We start from the raw sequence: 17,413 nt of genomic DNA on the forward strand, positions 1-17,413 counted from the left end.
ACATTGCTGCTTTATGCAGTCTGTTGAAGAAGATATAGTAAGGTAGTATCAAGAACACGAAACAGAACTGAAGAACGCGCTTTTCAATACGACTGCATACTGTCGTGCATATCATCGAAGTGTGAGAGTTGAGATGATGTCGGCAGCTCTTTCTCCAGCTGGGCCGCTACGTCACCTACTAACGGCATTCGGTGTAGCGTCGCGCGTCTCACCAGCCCACCTGGGCAGCACCGGAGGATACCATGAGCATTAAGCACCTGAGACGTGTACTCTACTGTTTCTCCTCTCAAACAAGTCGACAATGTCTGACAACCGATGTGGCGATCAACACGTACGAAACCGAAAACCACGCATACAGAACCAAGGCCCGCCCGTGCCACCAAAGACTCTCAGCACATCCATCAAACGTGTCGCCGCACCCAGTCCCTTGAACTTGTACAAGCTCACCAAACCGCTTTCGTCAGTGCCTCGTTCGCCAGTAGCGGCTTCAGTCACGAAGAAACAACAAATAAAGCCGCTCCCGGCACCACCAAAGAGCGCCACATTGCGATTGACCTTGCTCTGGGTCGCAGCCTTCTGCGTGTGGTTTCTCCTAATCGTGGTATTACTACCTGTGATTACAGAGAAAGACGCAATGCCCGGTTTCAACAAATGGCTTCGTACGCTGCTATGAACAAAGCTACGTGGCCAGGATAGCCTTTTAAAACCCTCCATGACCCCACAAGAAAGGTCTACAACTTCGACTCCGCCTTCGTAGCATCCACCAAACTCTTCCTCCCCCCAAACCCAAACAAATACGCAGCAACCTTCCGCATCTGAATCTCCTCACTCCCCTCAGTAATCCTATACCGGCGATGGTGTCTCCAAATATGCTCAAACGGATAATGTCGCGAATACCCATTCCCACCATGGACCTGGATCGCGCGGTCCGCCGCCTGCGTACACAGCCTATTCGCGTAGTAATTACACATGGACACCTTATCGCCAATCTTCTTCTCAATCTCGCTGTGCGGCATAGAGTCCATCTCCAGCGCCGTTTTCCGGATCAGCTGTCGCAGCATCTCGCATTGCGTGGCGAGTTCGACGAGCGGGAATTGGATGCCTTGGTTGTGGGAGAGAGGGGTTCCGAAGGGCGCGCGCTCGTTGGCGTATTCGACGGATTGTTGGACGCAGTATACGGCGGCGCCGAGCGAGGAGGCGGCTTGGCGGATGCGGTTTTCGTGGACGAAGGCTTGGGCGACGCCGAGGCCGTTGTGGATGGGGCCTAGTAAGGCGGTCTCGGGGACCCAGACGTCTTTGATTGAGACGGTGGCGTGGTCGGTGGGCATGTTCAGTGTCCTGGGCGTTGTTAACAAACAGTATCGAGCGCTATGGGACAAACGACGTACCACTCATACGACTCTGCCCTGAGGCCTGGTGTCTCTACCGGTACGACGAAGCACGAGATGCCCTTGATCTCCCCGTCCTTTCCAGACGTCCTCGCAAAGACCGAGCAGTGTGTAGCGTGATGCATGCCAGTCTGCCACCGCTTGTATCCATTCAACACCCATCCCTTCACACCATCTCTCGTCTCCGGCCGCCCCTTTGTCGCCATGTGTGTCGCATCCGAGCCATGACCGGGCTCCGTCAAGCCGAACGTCATCCTGAACTTGCCCTGCAGCCGCAGCGGTATGAACTCCTTCTTCTGCTGCTCGTTGCCAAAGTTCATGAGCATGATGACGTCGGGGAAGTTGCCAACCATCGAGTGCTCCGTCTGCAGGTCGTTGAACAGGCCCAGTCCCTTTGCAGCGAGATGCTCTCGGATGACGGCCATCCAGAGGTTGCTCCCTCGTCCATCGGCACTGTTCTGACCGCCGTATTGCTTTGGAAGCGACAGTCTGTAGAAGCCGGCTTCATCGGCCAGCCTCCTTGACTCCGCCAATAGCTCCTCCCATTCCTTGCGCGGCAGGCCGCCGTTGTCCCAATCCGTTCGAGCGTGCTCGCGGCGGTGGTCGAAGAAGCGGTTATTGTCGTCTTTGTGTTGGAGCGGAGTGATCTTCTCGTCGATGAACTTGTCGAGATCGGCGAGGTATTGCTTCAGATCATCGGGGATGGAGAAGTTCATCGTGTGCGACAGCGACATAGTGGTGGGTCTCGATGGGTACAATTCGTGGAGGATGGGATTGATGGCGCCGACGCTCTATCAGCGTTCTGGATATTTGTCGAGTGGGGGCTTCAAGCTAGAAGCTCGCGGTATAAGGGCAAGCTTCGGGACGCGCATCTTGATGACTCGCTTGCTCTCAGTCGTGGAGTTGCTGTTCCAGGAGCGCTGCTTTGCGGGGAAAGAAGCACAGGCCAGGCGGAGTTGACCTCGGCCTTCGCGGGCGCGCCTCAACCCATCACCCAGAACGCGAGTAACGCAGGCACGACATCCCCAATCATGAACACCGTGTCTAGTCGCCAGGGTCGCGTCCGAGAGCAGACTTCTGTCCCGCCCTTGCGGCTGCCGATATACCATCTCCCAACCCGCAGCAATGACCTTGCAAGCCATGAGAGCCCTGAGACGAGACGGGCGCAGATTGCGTCCGATCAGACACCGCAAACTTTACAATACGCCACAGTCTTCCTGCGATATACACCACTGTCAGCAAACTGAGAATCGGAAATTTAGAAAAGCTGGGTGGTCGACATCTCGCATCGTCTGACACGCCATAGCTAAGTCTCTTGCGGCGAAAACATCGGTTCATCTTGAACTGCATCCAGTAGTCATTCTACGCCAACCCGCATATAATTTCATTCGTACTGTATGTATCACAAACAAAAACGCATCAGATATCCTCGTGGTACATAGTTTGCTACCTTTTCAACCACGGTTCAGCACGGATTTCTTCCACTCATCCTGCTTTCGCTACCAACGTATGGGCTTCGGCAATAACCCGTACGCATATAAATCGGCTCGTACTAGATTTACTTCTTCTTTTATCAACTGCACTGAGATCTAGCCTGCCATGAATTCTCGCCTTCCCGCTATGTCCGAACCACTGGATCCAGTTGTGACCCCCCAGTCACCAGTCGAGTCATCTACTGGAAATGCCGGCCTGGAACATGACGCCAAAGACACTGACACTGCGCAAAAATCTACCTCTCTTCGAGACCATCAAGGCACTATCGAGCTCAGGGCAAGCAGCATTGTGCGAGAGTGCGAGCTCTATATGAACGGCTTCCCGGGCAGAGACAGTATATCTGGCAATCACACATTTCATCCGGCTATCAGGGGATTTATCAGTGGAACGGTTGAGCCAACAGAAGAGAACCTTGACGCCATTCACGATATGATCAGCTATCGCAACAACTTAGCAAGGCTAGCAATGCACCTACTGGACGCCACCAACATTCCTCAGCCCAAAGGCTTGGACATATTCGACTTCGATAAAGACAACTTCGAGAAGCGCATGTCAGCGACGGCTCAGGTTAGGTGCATCGCTGCCTGGCAGGCTCTCCATACTGGATTGCTACCCCGCCCTGTTGAAGATGAGCAGCAACCACAAGGCCTCCCGTGGCACAAGCCAAACTGGTATATTGCTGCGGCCATTACGCTTGATAAGTCTATCAAGACTAACGCTGATATTGAAGATGCTGTGGAACGTATGAGGGTTTGTAAGTACCTATCGTTATGCTCCTCTAGGGTTTCCACTAACTTCGATACGCAGATTACAGAGACCATTGTCAGGAATTCAAGAAACTGCTTCACTACGATGGTGAGCTGACGTATAAGGAAGAACCTCAAGACTGAGGTCTCTGCATAGTAACAACATCGTGTCATCCGATGCCAGCGCAAAGAATTCGGGAGGTGGAATAGCAGCGGCGGATACCCAATAGTGCATAAACGACACTGACTGGAAATACCAGTAAATGCAGTCTATCTACAGCTCGGCGACAAGAAGCTCGCTCTGAATGTACTGATGGGGTATCACACCAGCAAAATACCAAGACACAATATCATGTATGGCTTCAGTCTGAAATCTGAACTCAAACAACGTCAACTTCACTCATCTCGTATACTCCTACTACCCCGCGCGTCAACACTCAAACCTTCCGAAAGCCTTTATACCACCGCCTCTTCACGCCATTCTGCTCCGACGCCAGCTCATCCTCCGCCCGAATCTGTTCGTAGTCATCCGACGACACCGTCGCAAAAGACTCCGCCGATGAGTTCTCCTGCGACGTTCCCACGCCCGCGCTACCCCTACCAGTACCTTTATCCGTCGCATTGAGTACCGTTAGAAGCTCCGCTTCTGCTTCAGCTTGCGTCCGTCCGCCTAGTTCTTCCGGCTTTTGCTTCGATTCTGCTCCGTCTTTTGGCCCCTCTTTCCCCTTTCCAATCTTCCCTACATCCAACCCCACCGGCACAGCGCTCTGCCGCTCGAACGCTTTCTTCTTCGGCGACGACGACGGAGGCGGTAGATCCTGGAACGGCTTCAACCCCGCTATCGCTTTCGTCAACTTCTCAATCTCGTCTTCTTGAGCATCATCATTCTCCCCCTTGGCTCGAACGTCCGGATCATCCATCACACAACCCCCCTCCCGTCCATCCAGCCCCGGCATCTTCATACCCGGAATAAACTCAGACGCATGCCTCTTCTCTTCCCGCGACGTAACTCTAGGAATACACCGACTTTCCTCGTCGCTTATCCTCTTGACCAACTCGCGGGGGACATGTCGTTCGCTGTCATCCACGGACTTATCTTCTACCACATCGCCCTCGAGTTGCGCAAGCGCTTTCGCTTGTTCTTCTGCGCGGAGGGCGAGGACGCGGTCGAGTGTGGGTGTGCGGTCGACGCTTTGTCGCTTGTTTGGAGTGGTGAGCGGAGACGGCGCTTCGACGATTGCAGAAAGAGGTGTGCGGTGTTGTTGGGTTGGAGTTTCTGCACTCTTCCCAAACGAAGCTGTCCTAGACTTCACCTGCTTCGCCGATATCATTGCCGGGTTCTCGAAAGCGAATCTAGGTAGAATCGGGGGAAGAGGCGCGCTCTTCCTCTTTACTAGTGTTGTCTTTGGCTCATGTTCAGGTAGCGAAGGTAATGCCTGATCTGCCTTGACCTTTCCACGCTTCTCTGTTGCTAGTTTGATCGCATCAGTGCTGTCCTGGCGCAGCTTCTGATTCACGTCTTTTGTGCCGAGGAAGTTGTATTTCTCTGGACTTTTCAGATCGGTGTGGTTCCGCGGGTCTGCGGCGTCGAAGTAGGGCGTAAAATTCCTCTTATTGCCCTTGTTTTCTTTGGTAGCAGCGGTCCTAGATGTGTTCTTCGGTGGTGGAGATGTTGGATGGGTTGCTTGATCTTGTGCATACGGTCCACCGCCAACGATCTCTGCATAAGGATTATGCCACTGATGTTGACCATACGTTTGAAGACCCGCAACTTGATCCTGCTGTTGCTGTTGCTGGTCCTGCGTAGCTCCAGTCTCACCACCAACGTCCTTCGCGTATGCTCGATCTAGATTCCGGGGTGTTGCATTAGACATCTCGTGGATTGCGCCGCTTGCATCATCCCAGTATGGCATCGTCTGCGTGTCATATTGGAAGGGATCGCTATTCCGCTGCTGCGGATTCCGAGTCGACTCAGTATGCTGACTTTGAGGTTGCGAGATCTGCGGGGCGGGGTTTGGATCACTTGATGCTTGAACGTGGCCTCGGCGGTGTGGATATCGGTTTCTGGGTCCGCGAGGCGGGTTCCAGTTCGGGTCTGGCTGTGTCATTTTTGGAGGTTGGAAGGATATATCTAGGGTGCGCGGGTTGAGGGGACAGCCAAGTGCAGTAGTTTCACAATGTAAGGGTAATGGGTCTTTTGACTTGCTTGCAGGAGGTGGTGAGTAGAGTGTGGAGTACGAAAGAGGAACGAGGTTCCCCTGCGGCGAGGTAGACGGATGGGCGCGCCGTATGTGAGTATTGTGTGAGTGAATGAATGGGGGTTGTTGTGCGTTGTGCTGGCCGCCTGTTGCTCTGGTGATTTTGATCACTGATGAAAGATAGTGTTGGAGAATGTGCGCAGGTCTTGAAGCTAAGAGATGTCACGTCATAAGATTGGAAGTCAGCGCCGCAGAAGGCCATCAGTAATAGCACATAGCTGTTCTTCTAGTGATCACTTCAGCAATCATCCTGTCATACCGATCAATCAATCTTACAACAAGGTCTTTCCATCAACCCCTAATTACTCAGAACAGCTTCTCTTCATACCGCCAGTGTCAACGTGGCACCTTGCCATTGAAGGCCGTCGGAATGTCTCGGTCGACCTCTTCAAAGTCTTCAGTCAATTCGTCCTCATACTGTACCATCTCAAAGCTCTCACCTAAGCCTTGTTCTTCATCATGACATGTCTTCATTCTTGTGCGTGGCGCGTCCGGCAATTTCGGCTCTTCCGTGGTCCCGTTCTGCGTCTCATTGGCGTTCATAGCTTGTTCGTCACATTGTGAGTAAGTAAATACCTGGCCAAATTTATCGATACCTTGAAGGGGCTCACGTGGCCCACGGATCTGACCAACGCCTTTGCTCCTTGACGTCAGCGCAGTATTGAGGCCGGAAGTGATGTCTTCCATGTCCCCGATCTTAGATTGGCGTCTTCCCGATGCATCACGTATGGGTGTGTCGTGTGTACCAAACCGAACTCCAGATTTCCGTGATCTGCGTGCTATATCTTCAGCACTGGGCTGAGGATTTACTGCGTTTGGCCGCAACTCTTGTGTGCCGTAGTATATCCTCGAGCGCAGGCTATGCCGATCTATTGGTGCTTGCGTTACATCGGGCGCTACAGCGCTCGGGTGAGGTACGGACGGGAACATGGCGAGGCGAATGAGCTGCCTGTGGCGGGCGCGAGCCGTAGCAGAAAGCGAGTCCTGCCGACTGGGATGTGACTGATCTTGCGACATGTTGAGAAGTGAGCAAAGGTACTGTATCGCTGAGCAAGATGGAATGCGCAAAATTTTCGACTGAAGATGTAAGCTCTCAAATAGATGAGGCGCGGTGTTGCTGGCAGTCCTGCTCCAGCGATGTTTTGGCAAAGCTACGACACGGCCAACTCAGACAACGCGCTTGCGTAGCCATTTCATTGACATCGTCGTGCGTGACAATCGCTATCGATAGCGTGGCCCTTGCAGTGAATCTGTATCGATGCAAATCCCACCGGAGTTGAATCTTTGCCATGATATCGCCATGCGCTGCTGTGATGTCGCGGTTTGTGAATGTTTCTTCCAATGTAGCGCGCCTGGAGGACAATTGTGTGTCACTCAGCGCAATGGCGACCGAATTACGCAGTATACCTCGGTGATTCTCAAGCAAAGGTAAGGGGCGAATATGATTACTATACAGGAAGAGAGCTCATCCATCGGTCACCTCAAATGCGTGGAGAGGTGGAGACGTGTAAATTGCAGGAGGGGGTGTTGTGGCGCGCGCCACACCCAGGCAAACTGAGCGGGTCAACTTCGTCCGCGCCATCGTGGAACTTGTTTGCTACACTGCGCAACCCTTGGTGAGCCAAGAACACCATCGCAAAGTTTACCTTACACATCGTGCTCATGCGTGTCTACCGGTTGCGTGGTGATGAACACCCCTAGCCCGCGAAAATCACGTGGTGCGCTAGCTAGGTACGCGAGACGCCCTATCTGATGTTTCATCCTTCCCACATCTCCGCTGTTTCCACCAACGACTCATCGTTCGCGACCCAACGCATCCTTGCGCCATACCACAACGTCCTACGAACGCTTGATCTGGCACTGAGAAGCGCGCTGATGGAAACAATGTCCGGCTTGGCGCACGCGTGGCAAGACGATTGAAACAAAGCCGCTGCCAGACGGGCACTAGCATCGTGACGCCCTTGACATTGGTTCATGCCATCACGTATTTGGCAACATGACCGTTGCGGGAAGGATCGTAACCAATATGGATACGAAGCAGGTGTATGCGGTTACAGAGCGGTAGGTATATTAGGATTTGGGCTGCTCGAGATGTGAACTGTTGTCATCCGCTACACTCATTCTTTCGATTACCTTCCGGATATCCTCTCATTTTCTCTCGTTGAACATCTTGAGCGGAATCTTCGGCTGGTCTGAGTGACGTTCTTTACCTTCTCGCCCATACTACATTTGCCTCTTTCAAACCCCTTTGACAAGACTACAACATGCGTTTCGAAATTATCGCACTCCTGGCAGCAGCTGCCACCTCGTCCGCTCAATCGGTCGTCGGTACAGCTTATGGCTACGGTGCTGGCGCGACTGGTGGAGGAAAGGCTGCTGCTGTCACCCCAACGTCAAACGAGGAGCTGGAGAAGTACCTGTCCGACGACACCGAGCGCGTCATTCTTCTCACTCAGCAGTTCGACTTCACTGGCAAAACCACCTCTGGTGCCGGTTGCGACAAGACCACTTGCTCAGCTAAGAGCGGCGGTGGACAGTACTACTTGGGCGACCTCTCTTGCGGTGGCTCGGATATGACGCCCGTCAGCTCCATCACCTACGACGCAGGCGGTTCATCCGCCTTGAAGGTTGGATCGAACAAGTCCATTCTTGGTGTTGGCGGAAAGGGTGTGATCAAGGGCAAAGGTCTCTCCATCGCCAAAGATGCCAGCAACGTCATCATCCAGGGCGTTGAATTCACCACCATCAACCCCGGCGTTGTATGGGGTGGCGATGCTCTCGACATGCAGGGAGGAAACACCAAGATCTGGGTAGACCACTGCAAGTTCTCGCTCGTCGGCCGCATGTTCGTCGTCAGCCACTACGACGGCTCCGAGGCTACCCTTTCCAACAACGAATTCGATGGTGTCACTACCACATCTGCTACCTGCAACGACAACCACTACTGGACGATGATGATGATTGGAAAGACCGAGAAGTTTACTCTCGACAAGAACTACTTCCACGACGTTTCTGGTCGCGCTCCCAAGCTTGGTCAGGATGGTGTCAACAGCTACTTCCACGCCGTCAACAACTACTTCGAGAACATGAAGGGCCATGCCTTTGATGCTTACGATGGCGTTAGCGCCCTTGTAGAGGGCAACGCTTTTGTCGCCGTTGACCAGCCCAATACCGAGCACGCTGCCGGTGTTACCACCTTTGTTAGCAAGGGTGGCGATGCCTGCTCATCCGTCTTCGGCCGCGCGTGTCTCGAGAACAGCGTCGACTCTTCCAGCGGCGAGCTCTCCCCAGGCTCATCCTCCGGCTTCATTGCGAAGCTCGGAAAGATCGACGTTCCCGAGCCCATGGAAGCCAGCAAGGTCGCCGCCTACGTCAAGGCCAACGCTGGTCCCGCAAACCTCGGTGCTTCGTCTTCATCTGCCCCCGCTGCGGAAAAGGTCGTCGATGCTGATGCCCCAGCCAAAGTCACCAAGCCTACCGTTGCCACTAGCAGCGCTACCAAGCCCAAGCCGGCGGCTACCACTACCGCTGCTGCTGCGCCAGCACCTGCTGCTTCCACTGGATCTGGGTCCTCTACTGGCGCTGCCAAGCTCTACGCTCAGTGCGGTGGTCAGGGTTTCACTGGCCCTACTGAGTGCGAGGCTCCCGCTACATGTGTGAAGAGCAATGACTGGTACTCTCAGTGCATCAACAGCTCTTCCAAGTTCCGTCGCGCGCTTGGACGCTACTTTTAAGCGTTGGACGCATCGATAATATGGAAGACGAATGGGCAATAATACTGCGGATGGGAGACGATGTCAAGGTCTGAAAGAGACGATTCTTGTGTAAATACTTCTATTTCAATTCATTTGGCGTACACGCCATATATTTTCCAATTTGACAAAGTGCCATAAATGCTGTGTATTCTCGTCGCTGTGTCCTCCCAAGCTCGGCGCAGTTCGTTGGCGATCATCATCGAATGCGCCAGACCAGATGTCATCTCTGCCTTTCAAACGCCACGCTATGCAATGTGTACAAAGGAAAACCCGCTCCTGAACATGCCAATACGCCTCCAATCATGCCTCGCTACTCAACAAGTAAGCTAATAACCTCGTCACTCTTGGCTTCGGCATCGTAGAAGCTCAGCGGTTCTTAACACCGCATTGTCGTGGATGTGACTACTATCGTCCTGCGACAGCCCCTCTGTCCGCCATTAGGGCTTCTTGACATGTTCATCCGGCTCGGCGCTGCTTTGCGTATCGCTTTCCGTTGCTTTCGTATCTTCCGCTACGATCCGCAAGACTGCGAACTTGCGTACCATGCCTCCTGGACTAGCCGGTAGCTGTGGCTCCACAGTCGGTTCTGCTATTGGCTGACGTTCCTGTAAGCGCCTTGCAGCTGGCTTAAAGGACTTCTTCTTCAACTGCTTGCCACATCCCTCCCGGTTATGGTCGTGCTTATCGCCCAATCGCTTCATCCAGTTGGTGTTAAATACTGGGCGGTGCTGTTCATTCACCTCCGGATCGCGTACGCGCGCTTCAAGATTCGGATACTCCTTTAGCAGAGCTAGCATATCTTCATCGATTCCCGGTACCTCCTGACCTTTGCTATCGGCCTCAAACTCGCGGAGTCGTTGACCCACCGCCTTGATCGCTGCGTAGGTGTACCGGCTATTCTTGCCGAGGCAGTTCCAGAGCGTCTTCAACTCTACCGCAAAGATTGGTCGAGCCAGATGGCACTCGGCGATGTAATGATCTACCCTCAACGCATCTTTGTGTAGATCGAAGAGCTCCATCGTGCGAGCCAACGAGCATGCGACAAACGTGTTCTTTGGGACGCGGATCTGCTTCATCGAGCTCATCGTCTGGTAGTTGCAAGCTCGCAGCATCCAAGCTATGAGGGCTTTCATAGCGGCCTTGCTAGCCACTCCTCGGGGTAAATCCATCTCTTGACATACTGGCGCGCCCTTCCAGTTTACATCGTCCTCGCGGTGTGTTGTGCGGATGAACTTGTTGACCACCTTACGACCCAGGAACAGCACAAGCATCTTCTTTGGCACCTGATAAGCGAGCGTGACTCCTGTGTCCTGTTCTACGATGTCCAATACCGGGCCGTTGAGCGCGTTCATCTTCCGCTCAGGCTGGAGATAAGGCAGCAGACTTTGCAGGGTGTGTAGGTGGCGTATGTCCTCAGGATTCGGGTACGGGCGCTCCATACCTGAATACGCCGCCCAGCCTACCCACCCAAGTGTACTGAACGCCTCGACTGGAGAGGTGTTATACCCTGACAGTTCATCTTCATCGCCGGGCCGGTAGCTTTGGTTGGCCATTTGCCCATCTATACTGCCGTTGAAAGGTTTTACTAGCGGGTAAAGAGTAGGACTGCAACTCTGCTGTGCTTCTGAGGTGCCATGTGCGGGGTAGCCTTTGTCACGACGTGCAAGATAGGCTCCAACGACGTCTCCATTCCGCTCATACGCTTCCGCATCTGGGTGACCAGGCGTAAAGACCGCAGCCTTAGGATGCAACTTCGATGCCGTGATGGTACCGTCAGAGTCATAATGATAGTACGTCGTCATTTTGGGTGATGTTGCTCCCTTCTGGTTTCGCGATGTGGGTGATGGCTGACTGTCGAAACAGAGGGTAGAGGTGACGGAGTCGAAAGAACTTCTGCGGCTTGGAGCAAATTCAAATATCGAGTTTGCCACCGAACCAGTCGAACTGTCTTGATTGTGAGTGTGCTGGATGCGAGAGGCGGGTTGTGCGCCCGCTATGTAGTCTATAGCGAGAGAACACATAGCAGCGTGAAGCGACAGGGCTACTGTGAATTATTAATGATTATTGACAATGCGACGGCGGTGTTGCGGAACAGTGTTGTTGATGGAGGGACGTGGAGTGAAAGGGTGAAGGATAGTCGATGCTGCAGGTCGCTTGTGCCAAGCCCGCGTCTATACCTGATTCGGCTACACTTACCGGAACTTAGGTGAAACACCGCGCCAAGACACTATCACGTGTGGTATCCAGAGGTTACCTAGACAGACGGATAGACACACACTCAACGCTCATGCATACTATGGAGCATCTGCGACTCACAAATCGTAAGGAATATAACGTCAATGCAACGAAAAAATGTCTCATGCAGTCGAAATGCATCCAGCATCGAACAATGACCCTTCGAACGCCTGTGGCCACAACATGGGTTCTCCAGAACCTCACTGCAGCGCATTACTAGACTTCACAAGTATTGTTGAGGGACATACATATCCGGGAGATACTTTCATTTCTCACTATACCCTACCATCATGAGAAGCACAACACACGCCTCCATGCGTCACGTTTCCGATTTCCTTTCTCCGGCGATACATCATCTCTAAGGGATGTCACATACTTGCCGGCCAAGTAACCTTCGTCACGAACCCCAAGCCCATATTGCTGGGCCTGTCGATGAAAAGAACCCGCTCTTCTGCCAGTCCGCCCGTCCGCGAGGCCGCGCAGCGAGCAATGATCGGCGAGCTGGTCCTCCGAGCCACTGACCAGATGATTCGCGAGAGAAGGCCTCACCAGGCTCCCTGTTACCTCCAGCTAGAGCCGAGAATGTGGCGGATTGATATTTATCGTGATCCAGTGCGAATGAATTATGCTCATCTAAGCGCAGCGCTGGTGGGGAGTTCGGAAGTGACTTCGCTCGTGGCCTAGGCGTGATAGGTGTAGAACGAACACGGGTAGCTTCTGGACTATCCATATTTCCTTGTGAAATGCATTCTTCCGGCTCAGTGTCGCGATCTAATTCTTCTATTCTCCATCCGGAATTAGACGAGGCTAATGGTGTCTTCGATGTGGGCACGATGCGCGTATGTCGCGGTGAGACGTCGTCAGCACTAACCACACGGAAGTGCCGATGAGAAGGCATCAGGTGTCGAGCGATAGGTTCTTCATCATTCTTGTGTTCTGACCGACATTCATCGATGTGATCTTTTGCAGTGGCAGCATCATGTTCGGCGAGAACCTGCTGCATATATGTCCTGGGCTCGTTCAAGGTAGTGTCACACCAGTTGGGCTGCCCCAACCTTGCCTGAGCTGCGATTCGTCGACGGCGCTCTTCAGCTTCTTCCGATGTCTCAAAGCGGTATGCAGCGGTAAGACTACTCGATTCATCTCGGCTAGAGCTCCGTTCGTTGCCTAAGGGCAGAGTGGTGATGTGTCTTGGAAGTGACACAGTTGATGATCCTTCGCAGGTTTTCGCACTTTCCGGGCGAGTACACTGAATGTTGGTTCTCGAATCCGACTCGTTGGGGGTCTGCACGTCCACCGGATTAGAGTCCGACTTGTGCTCATCGTCGCTATACACAGACGACGAATCTGAACCGACGGAAAAGACCGCGCTTTGCCTAGATGGATTCATGGCTGTCGATGCGAGAGATCGCGATCTCGAACAACAAGCCAGGTGCAGATGAAGCAGCGCAGCTGCCGCTGGCGTAGAATTGCTTCCGTTTGCTTTGAGGTGGATCGCAAACGTGGCAGCAAACCGTGTTGATTGTCGCACCGTTGTTTGTCGGGTGCTGAAAAGGATAACGATACGTTCGAGCGTGGCGAATTTGTATCGCGAGGTCTGAGAGTATTACCCAGGCTACCTCCGTGCGCCGATCTTTGTCAATGAAACAAGAGTACTTCTACTCCGACTCACGCGGCATCGCAGTGAATATTTCCCAAATCTTTCTCCAGCCCACGGTATACCTAAGCACATGCAGGCTACCTGAACAAACCTTCACCCCGTCGCACATGACTGAAGCAACCAACAACTCCGCATGATACATCTTAGTGACTTGGTCTGCTGGTTTTCACATCCGGCATACACGATCCGAATCGCTACCCCTTCGAGTCACTCCGGCAGCTGGACAGCATGTCATTGAAACAACCGAATACCAATCCCGCCGCTTCATCAACAGCCCAGAAAGGGCAAAAAGCCAACGATTCCAGCGTCAGGGATCTGAGCGAGCGACTCACAGACGTCAAGATCGACATCAGCAAGAATAGCGCCATGGAAAGTCTGACAAAGGATCTAGCTTCGAAATGGGAGCCGTACGGTGCTCATTCTTCGTAGCCGCAAGCTGATGGTCGTGCACAAGGCGCTTCGTGACCACCAGATGCGGCAGCGAAGTCCAAACTTCTAGCAGAGACGACCGGAACAGCTGACACGTATTGATGGAGCGTCATGTCGACGTTGGCTGTATACGGAATTCATGCTTGGATGAATGTTGCGACCCATGACCTGGTATAAGCGGTCGAACGCGTATGACAGCGAGCTTTAGGGCGTGGAGACGATGTCGTCGCGGAAGCCAGGGTGATCCGAATGGTTTGATGAAAACATATGTAGTAGACCCAACGACGTTATGCCCAAGAATGCGACACCTGTTCTGATGCTGGCAGCGAAGTCGTGCTATGTTGGGTGGTCATGATGCAGCTAGGGGAAAAGAGGGAGCGACGCTAGCAACACGCTAAATCGCGCGATTACGTCACGCGTGCCGCAGCTCGCCGTCTCGAGCCACGCGACCCCAGAGCCCTTCACTCTACGTCCACTACTGAGATTCTCTGTTAAGTTCTCATGCCATGCACCACGTTCAGAGCCATGGAACACTTACACACACGCCATAACGGCAAGCCCGGCGCACAATGCAAGTCTTCGAGAATGCGTTCGAAACGCCTGCCAGTATCTAGCATAACGCATCTTGAGGCAATAGCGCGTTCCGTAGTACATTGCCCAGCTTTGCTCAGCTGCGGATTGGAAGGCCGACACCCGCATACGAAAGATGATGGACTCAGACGACTTCAACAGTTCACGACTCATCACAAACGATGCCGCATATGGTCTGACTAGATTCTCTTCAACTCAAGGGTGCAACTGCGCTACATGGATCCAACCCGTTTCGTGGCAAGGCGCTCATCATCTCCGGGAGCTTACTTGCCAAACCAGCACTGCAATAATGCCTTCGATCCGCTGACGTCGCCTCCGACCTTTTTCTTCTCTTCTGGCTCCGGTGTCGAATGGCGGGATACACGTTCCCAGTCATTCTCGTCGTCAGGATGCCGTGGGAAGTGGACGAAGCCGGTAGAACTCACCTCAATGGGTGCCATACCATCGATACTGTGGTGAAACCCTTCACACTTCTCGCTTTGCAAGTTCCCGGATAATGGAGCCTTTCGATGAGACCTCGGCATTTTCGGCTTGTGGCTGTGAGGAGGCTTGTTCGAAGTTTCAGCGGGCCGTCGGGCCTGCTCATCAAGCATATCCCGTTGCAGCTTTTTCTCGAAGTCGTGCACCCGTTTATCGATACGTTCGCGCGCGATCTCCCTGGCCAGCTCGGAGTCTGGAGGCAGAAAAGCTTCTTTGGCAAGCTAGAATTTGTTAGCGACGAAGCTTCTTCACCTTTGGTGTGAAGCCTACAATGTCTCGCCGAAAAGCCGCCACTCCAGATTTGAACTCCGCAGATTTGCAAACGTCGCTTGACGCCTTCTTCTCCTTTGCAAGAGCTTTGGTAGCATGTCTGGACTTGGCTGCGTCAACCATCTGGACGGCGTCTGCAACCATACGCTCGGCTTGTCCAATGTCTTCCTTTGTCATTGATGGCCGAGACGGATCCCTGGGCTGACGGCTCGTATGTCTACGTTCTTCGTTCATCTTGGATGTCGACGCGATCGCTATACTGGAAGTGGCGGGCGAGTTGAAGTAGAAGCAGGTTTCCTGGTTGATGTACACAATCACGGTCTTGCTGGTGTGCTGGTGTAGATTTCTATATTCAATACCTCACATGGAAGCTCACAGTGAAGAAGCAACTGGGCCATTCGCGACTCGGAAGCAGACACACAATCATTGAGTTCACGAAGTCTGCATCACCATCCGGGCCGGCAACGCAAGCATTCACATTCACTTCATCATCCGCAACACGGTTCACTCCAAGAAGGAACAACAGGGAACAGATCAAAAGGGAAGCGAACTGTTCTGAATCTACTCTACGGCACGCGATGAGGTTCTACTACCTTACCTTGACCTACTTGCGACTGAATGCATGTCGGAACCAATGGCGAACTTTGCCCCACTTCTTAGTCTTCCTATCATCTTTGCTCAGTTCTCGGGCCCAAATCGGCTTTGCGTTGGTGTTGACAACATTCTCTTCTCTCTGGCTTGGCATAGGTTCCGCTCGAGGTATCGTGCGCTGGGTGTTCATGTGCTGCGAGGGTGTTGGTAAATGAAGCCGAGCAGTTTGAGAGGCCGTGTTACTCACTTGCAATGGCGATGGGCTGTATAGCATCAGAGGTTGGGGAGTTGGTGGTCGCAAAGCCGCTGCTTTGGACACAAGTTGAACGTTGGTGGCCTCTTTGGCGTCGCGATCTACTGTCATCGGAACAGCCTGCGGTACGACTTGGGTATCCTCTGCGTCAGCACGTTCGATGTTTCCCCACACCGGTACAGACTCCAGGTCGTCGCTGAACCTCCACCAGTCATTTTTGTGGCGCGGTGACTTCGAATCGTCACTGAAACGCCAGCCAAGGGCTTGCGGAACGCCGCTGCTTCGGTGCCGCAGCATTCGAGGCCGGCCAGCCTTGTCGCGTGACTGGTCGCCGTCTATAACGACGATACCATCTCTACTTCGCTTCGCATCGTCGCCAGATTCCGAATCGTCATCACCAGACGAATCCCCAAGAAGGGTGTACAGTTGTCTGTCTCCGAGTGCTGGGAGGCTCGATCGCATCATTGTCAACCATTGAATTCGCAGTTCGTCATACGCACAGCACAGTCTTCGAAGCTTTGTGCTGGAGTTACCAAACGAATAGCGCTGATGCTCGCGGCCAAATACGATGCCCTCATTTCGGAGAGCTCTTTTCAGAGTGCGCAGGCCAGACCATAGTTGTCTGTCGGCACCTCCGTGCTCAGGAGGCTCATAGTTGTCGATGAAGAAACCGTTCCATTGCTCTTCGTACATCGGACCGAGACGTAGCATGGTCTGGAACTCCGTGGACGCGTATGGGTTGCCGTAAGTGAGAAGCTCTCCATTGTCAGAGAAAGCAGCACCCATCTGTTGTAACCGACCACGCAGATGTAGAATCTCCGCGAGTTCATCCAGTATCGTTTTACGCTGGGTTGTAGGGCACGTCTCGTTTGCTAGCTCGCAGATCTCTTGGGCGCCGTATACACTCAAAAGATGCTCCATTCCCGTCTCAGTGGTCTTTACCGCACTACCCGTGAGTAGTGCCAAGGCATCTTCGTGGGCTTGCATTTTGGGTTGTAAGGTTGCAAATTGTGGTCGTTGGCTCCTGAAGGGTTGCATTGGAAAGATTGCTACAGTTGCGGTGCGAGGTGGTTTGGTGTGCAAGAATCGTTTGCAATAAAGGAGATTTGATTGGGGCCAAATGAGAGCCTAATCGCGCAACCCTTCAGCATGAGGTTGATTCACCAGACGACACCGCCGCGGAATGACCGCCGAGATGGTGTGCTTGCGGATTGATTTCACTCCCCACTTGTATATACACCTGCGCAAGGCGCACAGACACCT

General features: G+C 53.2%; 8 protein-coding genes across 8 annotated transcripts; 2 read left to right on the top strand and 6 right to left on the bottom strand.

Annotated features, from left to right (window-relative positions):
• Nucleotides 1–731: 731 nt before the first annotated feature.
• J4E85_008018 (uncharacterized protein) lies at nt 732–2,122 on the bottom strand (the record flags this gene model as incomplete). Its single annotated transcript, XM_051472247.1, has 2 exons — nt 732–1,338; nt 1,389–2,122. The coding sequence occupies 2 exons, from the start codon at nt 2,120–2,122 to the stop codon at nt 732–734; spliced, it is 1,341 nt and encodes a 446-aa protein (XP_051323712.1).
• Nucleotides 2,123–3,008: 886 nt separating this feature from the next.
• On the top strand, nt 3,009–3,772 carry J4E85_008019 (uncharacterized protein; the record flags this gene model as incomplete). The annotated part of the gene is made up of 2 exons (XM_051472248.1): nt 3,009–3,636; nt 3,690–3,772. The coding sequence occupies 2 exons, from the start codon at nt 3,009–3,011 to the stop codon at nt 3,770–3,772; spliced, it is 711 nt and encodes a 236-aa protein (XP_051323713.1).
• A 293-nt stretch (nt 3,773–4,065) lies between these two features.
• On the bottom strand, nt 4,066–5,736 carry J4E85_008020 (uncharacterized protein; the record flags this gene model as incomplete). The annotated part of the gene is made up of 2 exons (XM_051472249.1): nt 4,066–5,272; nt 5,330–5,736. The coding sequence occupies 2 exons, from the start codon at nt 5,734–5,736 to the stop codon at nt 4,066–4,068; spliced, it is 1,614 nt and encodes a 537-aa protein (XP_051323714.1).
• Nucleotides 5,737–6,222: 486 nt separating this feature from the next.
• On the bottom strand, nt 6,223–6,903 carry J4E85_008021 (uncharacterized protein; the record flags this gene model as incomplete). The annotated part of the gene is made up of 2 exons (XM_051472250.1): nt 6,223–6,462; nt 6,520–6,903. The coding sequence occupies 2 exons, from the start codon at nt 6,901–6,903 to the stop codon at nt 6,223–6,225; spliced, it is 624 nt and encodes a 207-aa protein (XP_051323715.1).
• A 1,247-nt stretch (nt 6,904–8,150) lies between these two features.
• J4E85_008022 (uncharacterized protein) lies at nt 8,151–9,620 on the top strand (the record flags this gene model as incomplete). Its single annotated transcript, XM_051472251.1, has 1 exon — nt 8,151–9,620. The coding sequence occupies one exon, from the start codon at nt 8,151–8,153 to the stop codon at nt 9,618–9,620; it is 1,470 nt and encodes a 489-aa protein (XP_051323716.1).
• A 458-nt stretch (nt 9,621–10,078) lies between these two features.
• J4E85_008023 (uncharacterized protein) lies at nt 10,079–11,443 on the bottom strand (the record flags this gene model as incomplete). The annotated part of the gene is made up of 1 exon (XM_051472252.1): nt 10,079–11,443. The coding sequence occupies one exon, from the start codon at nt 11,441–11,443 to the stop codon at nt 10,079–10,081; it is 1,365 nt and encodes a 454-aa protein (XP_051323717.1).
• Nucleotides 11,444–14,819: 3,376 nt separating this feature from the next.
• J4E85_008024 (uncharacterized protein) lies at nt 14,820–15,540 on the bottom strand (the record flags this gene model as incomplete). Its single annotated transcript, XM_051472253.1, has 2 exons — nt 14,820–15,257; nt 15,307–15,540. 2 exons carry the CDS (start codon nt 15,538–15,540, stop codon nt 14,820–14,822), a joined length of 672 nt encoding a protein of 223 aa, XP_051323718.1.
• Nucleotides 15,541–15,910: 370 nt separating this feature from the next.
• Nucleotides 15,911–17,137, bottom strand: J4E85_008025 (uncharacterized protein; the record flags this gene model as incomplete). Its single annotated transcript, XM_051472254.1, has 2 exons — nt 15,911–16,090; nt 16,145–17,137. 2 exons carry the CDS (start codon nt 17,135–17,137, stop codon nt 15,911–15,913), a joined length of 1,173 nt encoding a protein of 390 aa, XP_051323719.1.
• Nucleotides 17,138–17,413: the final 276 nt, after the last annotated feature.

This window comes from Alternaria conjuncta, assembly GCF_024043145.1.
Source record: "Alternaria conjuncta strain BMP 0040 chromosome Unknown scaffold_12, whole genome shotgun sequence".
In the NCBI taxonomy this organism is placed as follows: domain Eukaryota; kingdom Fungi; phylum Ascomycota; class Dothideomycetes; order Pleosporales; family Pleosporaceae; genus Alternaria; species Alternaria conjuncta.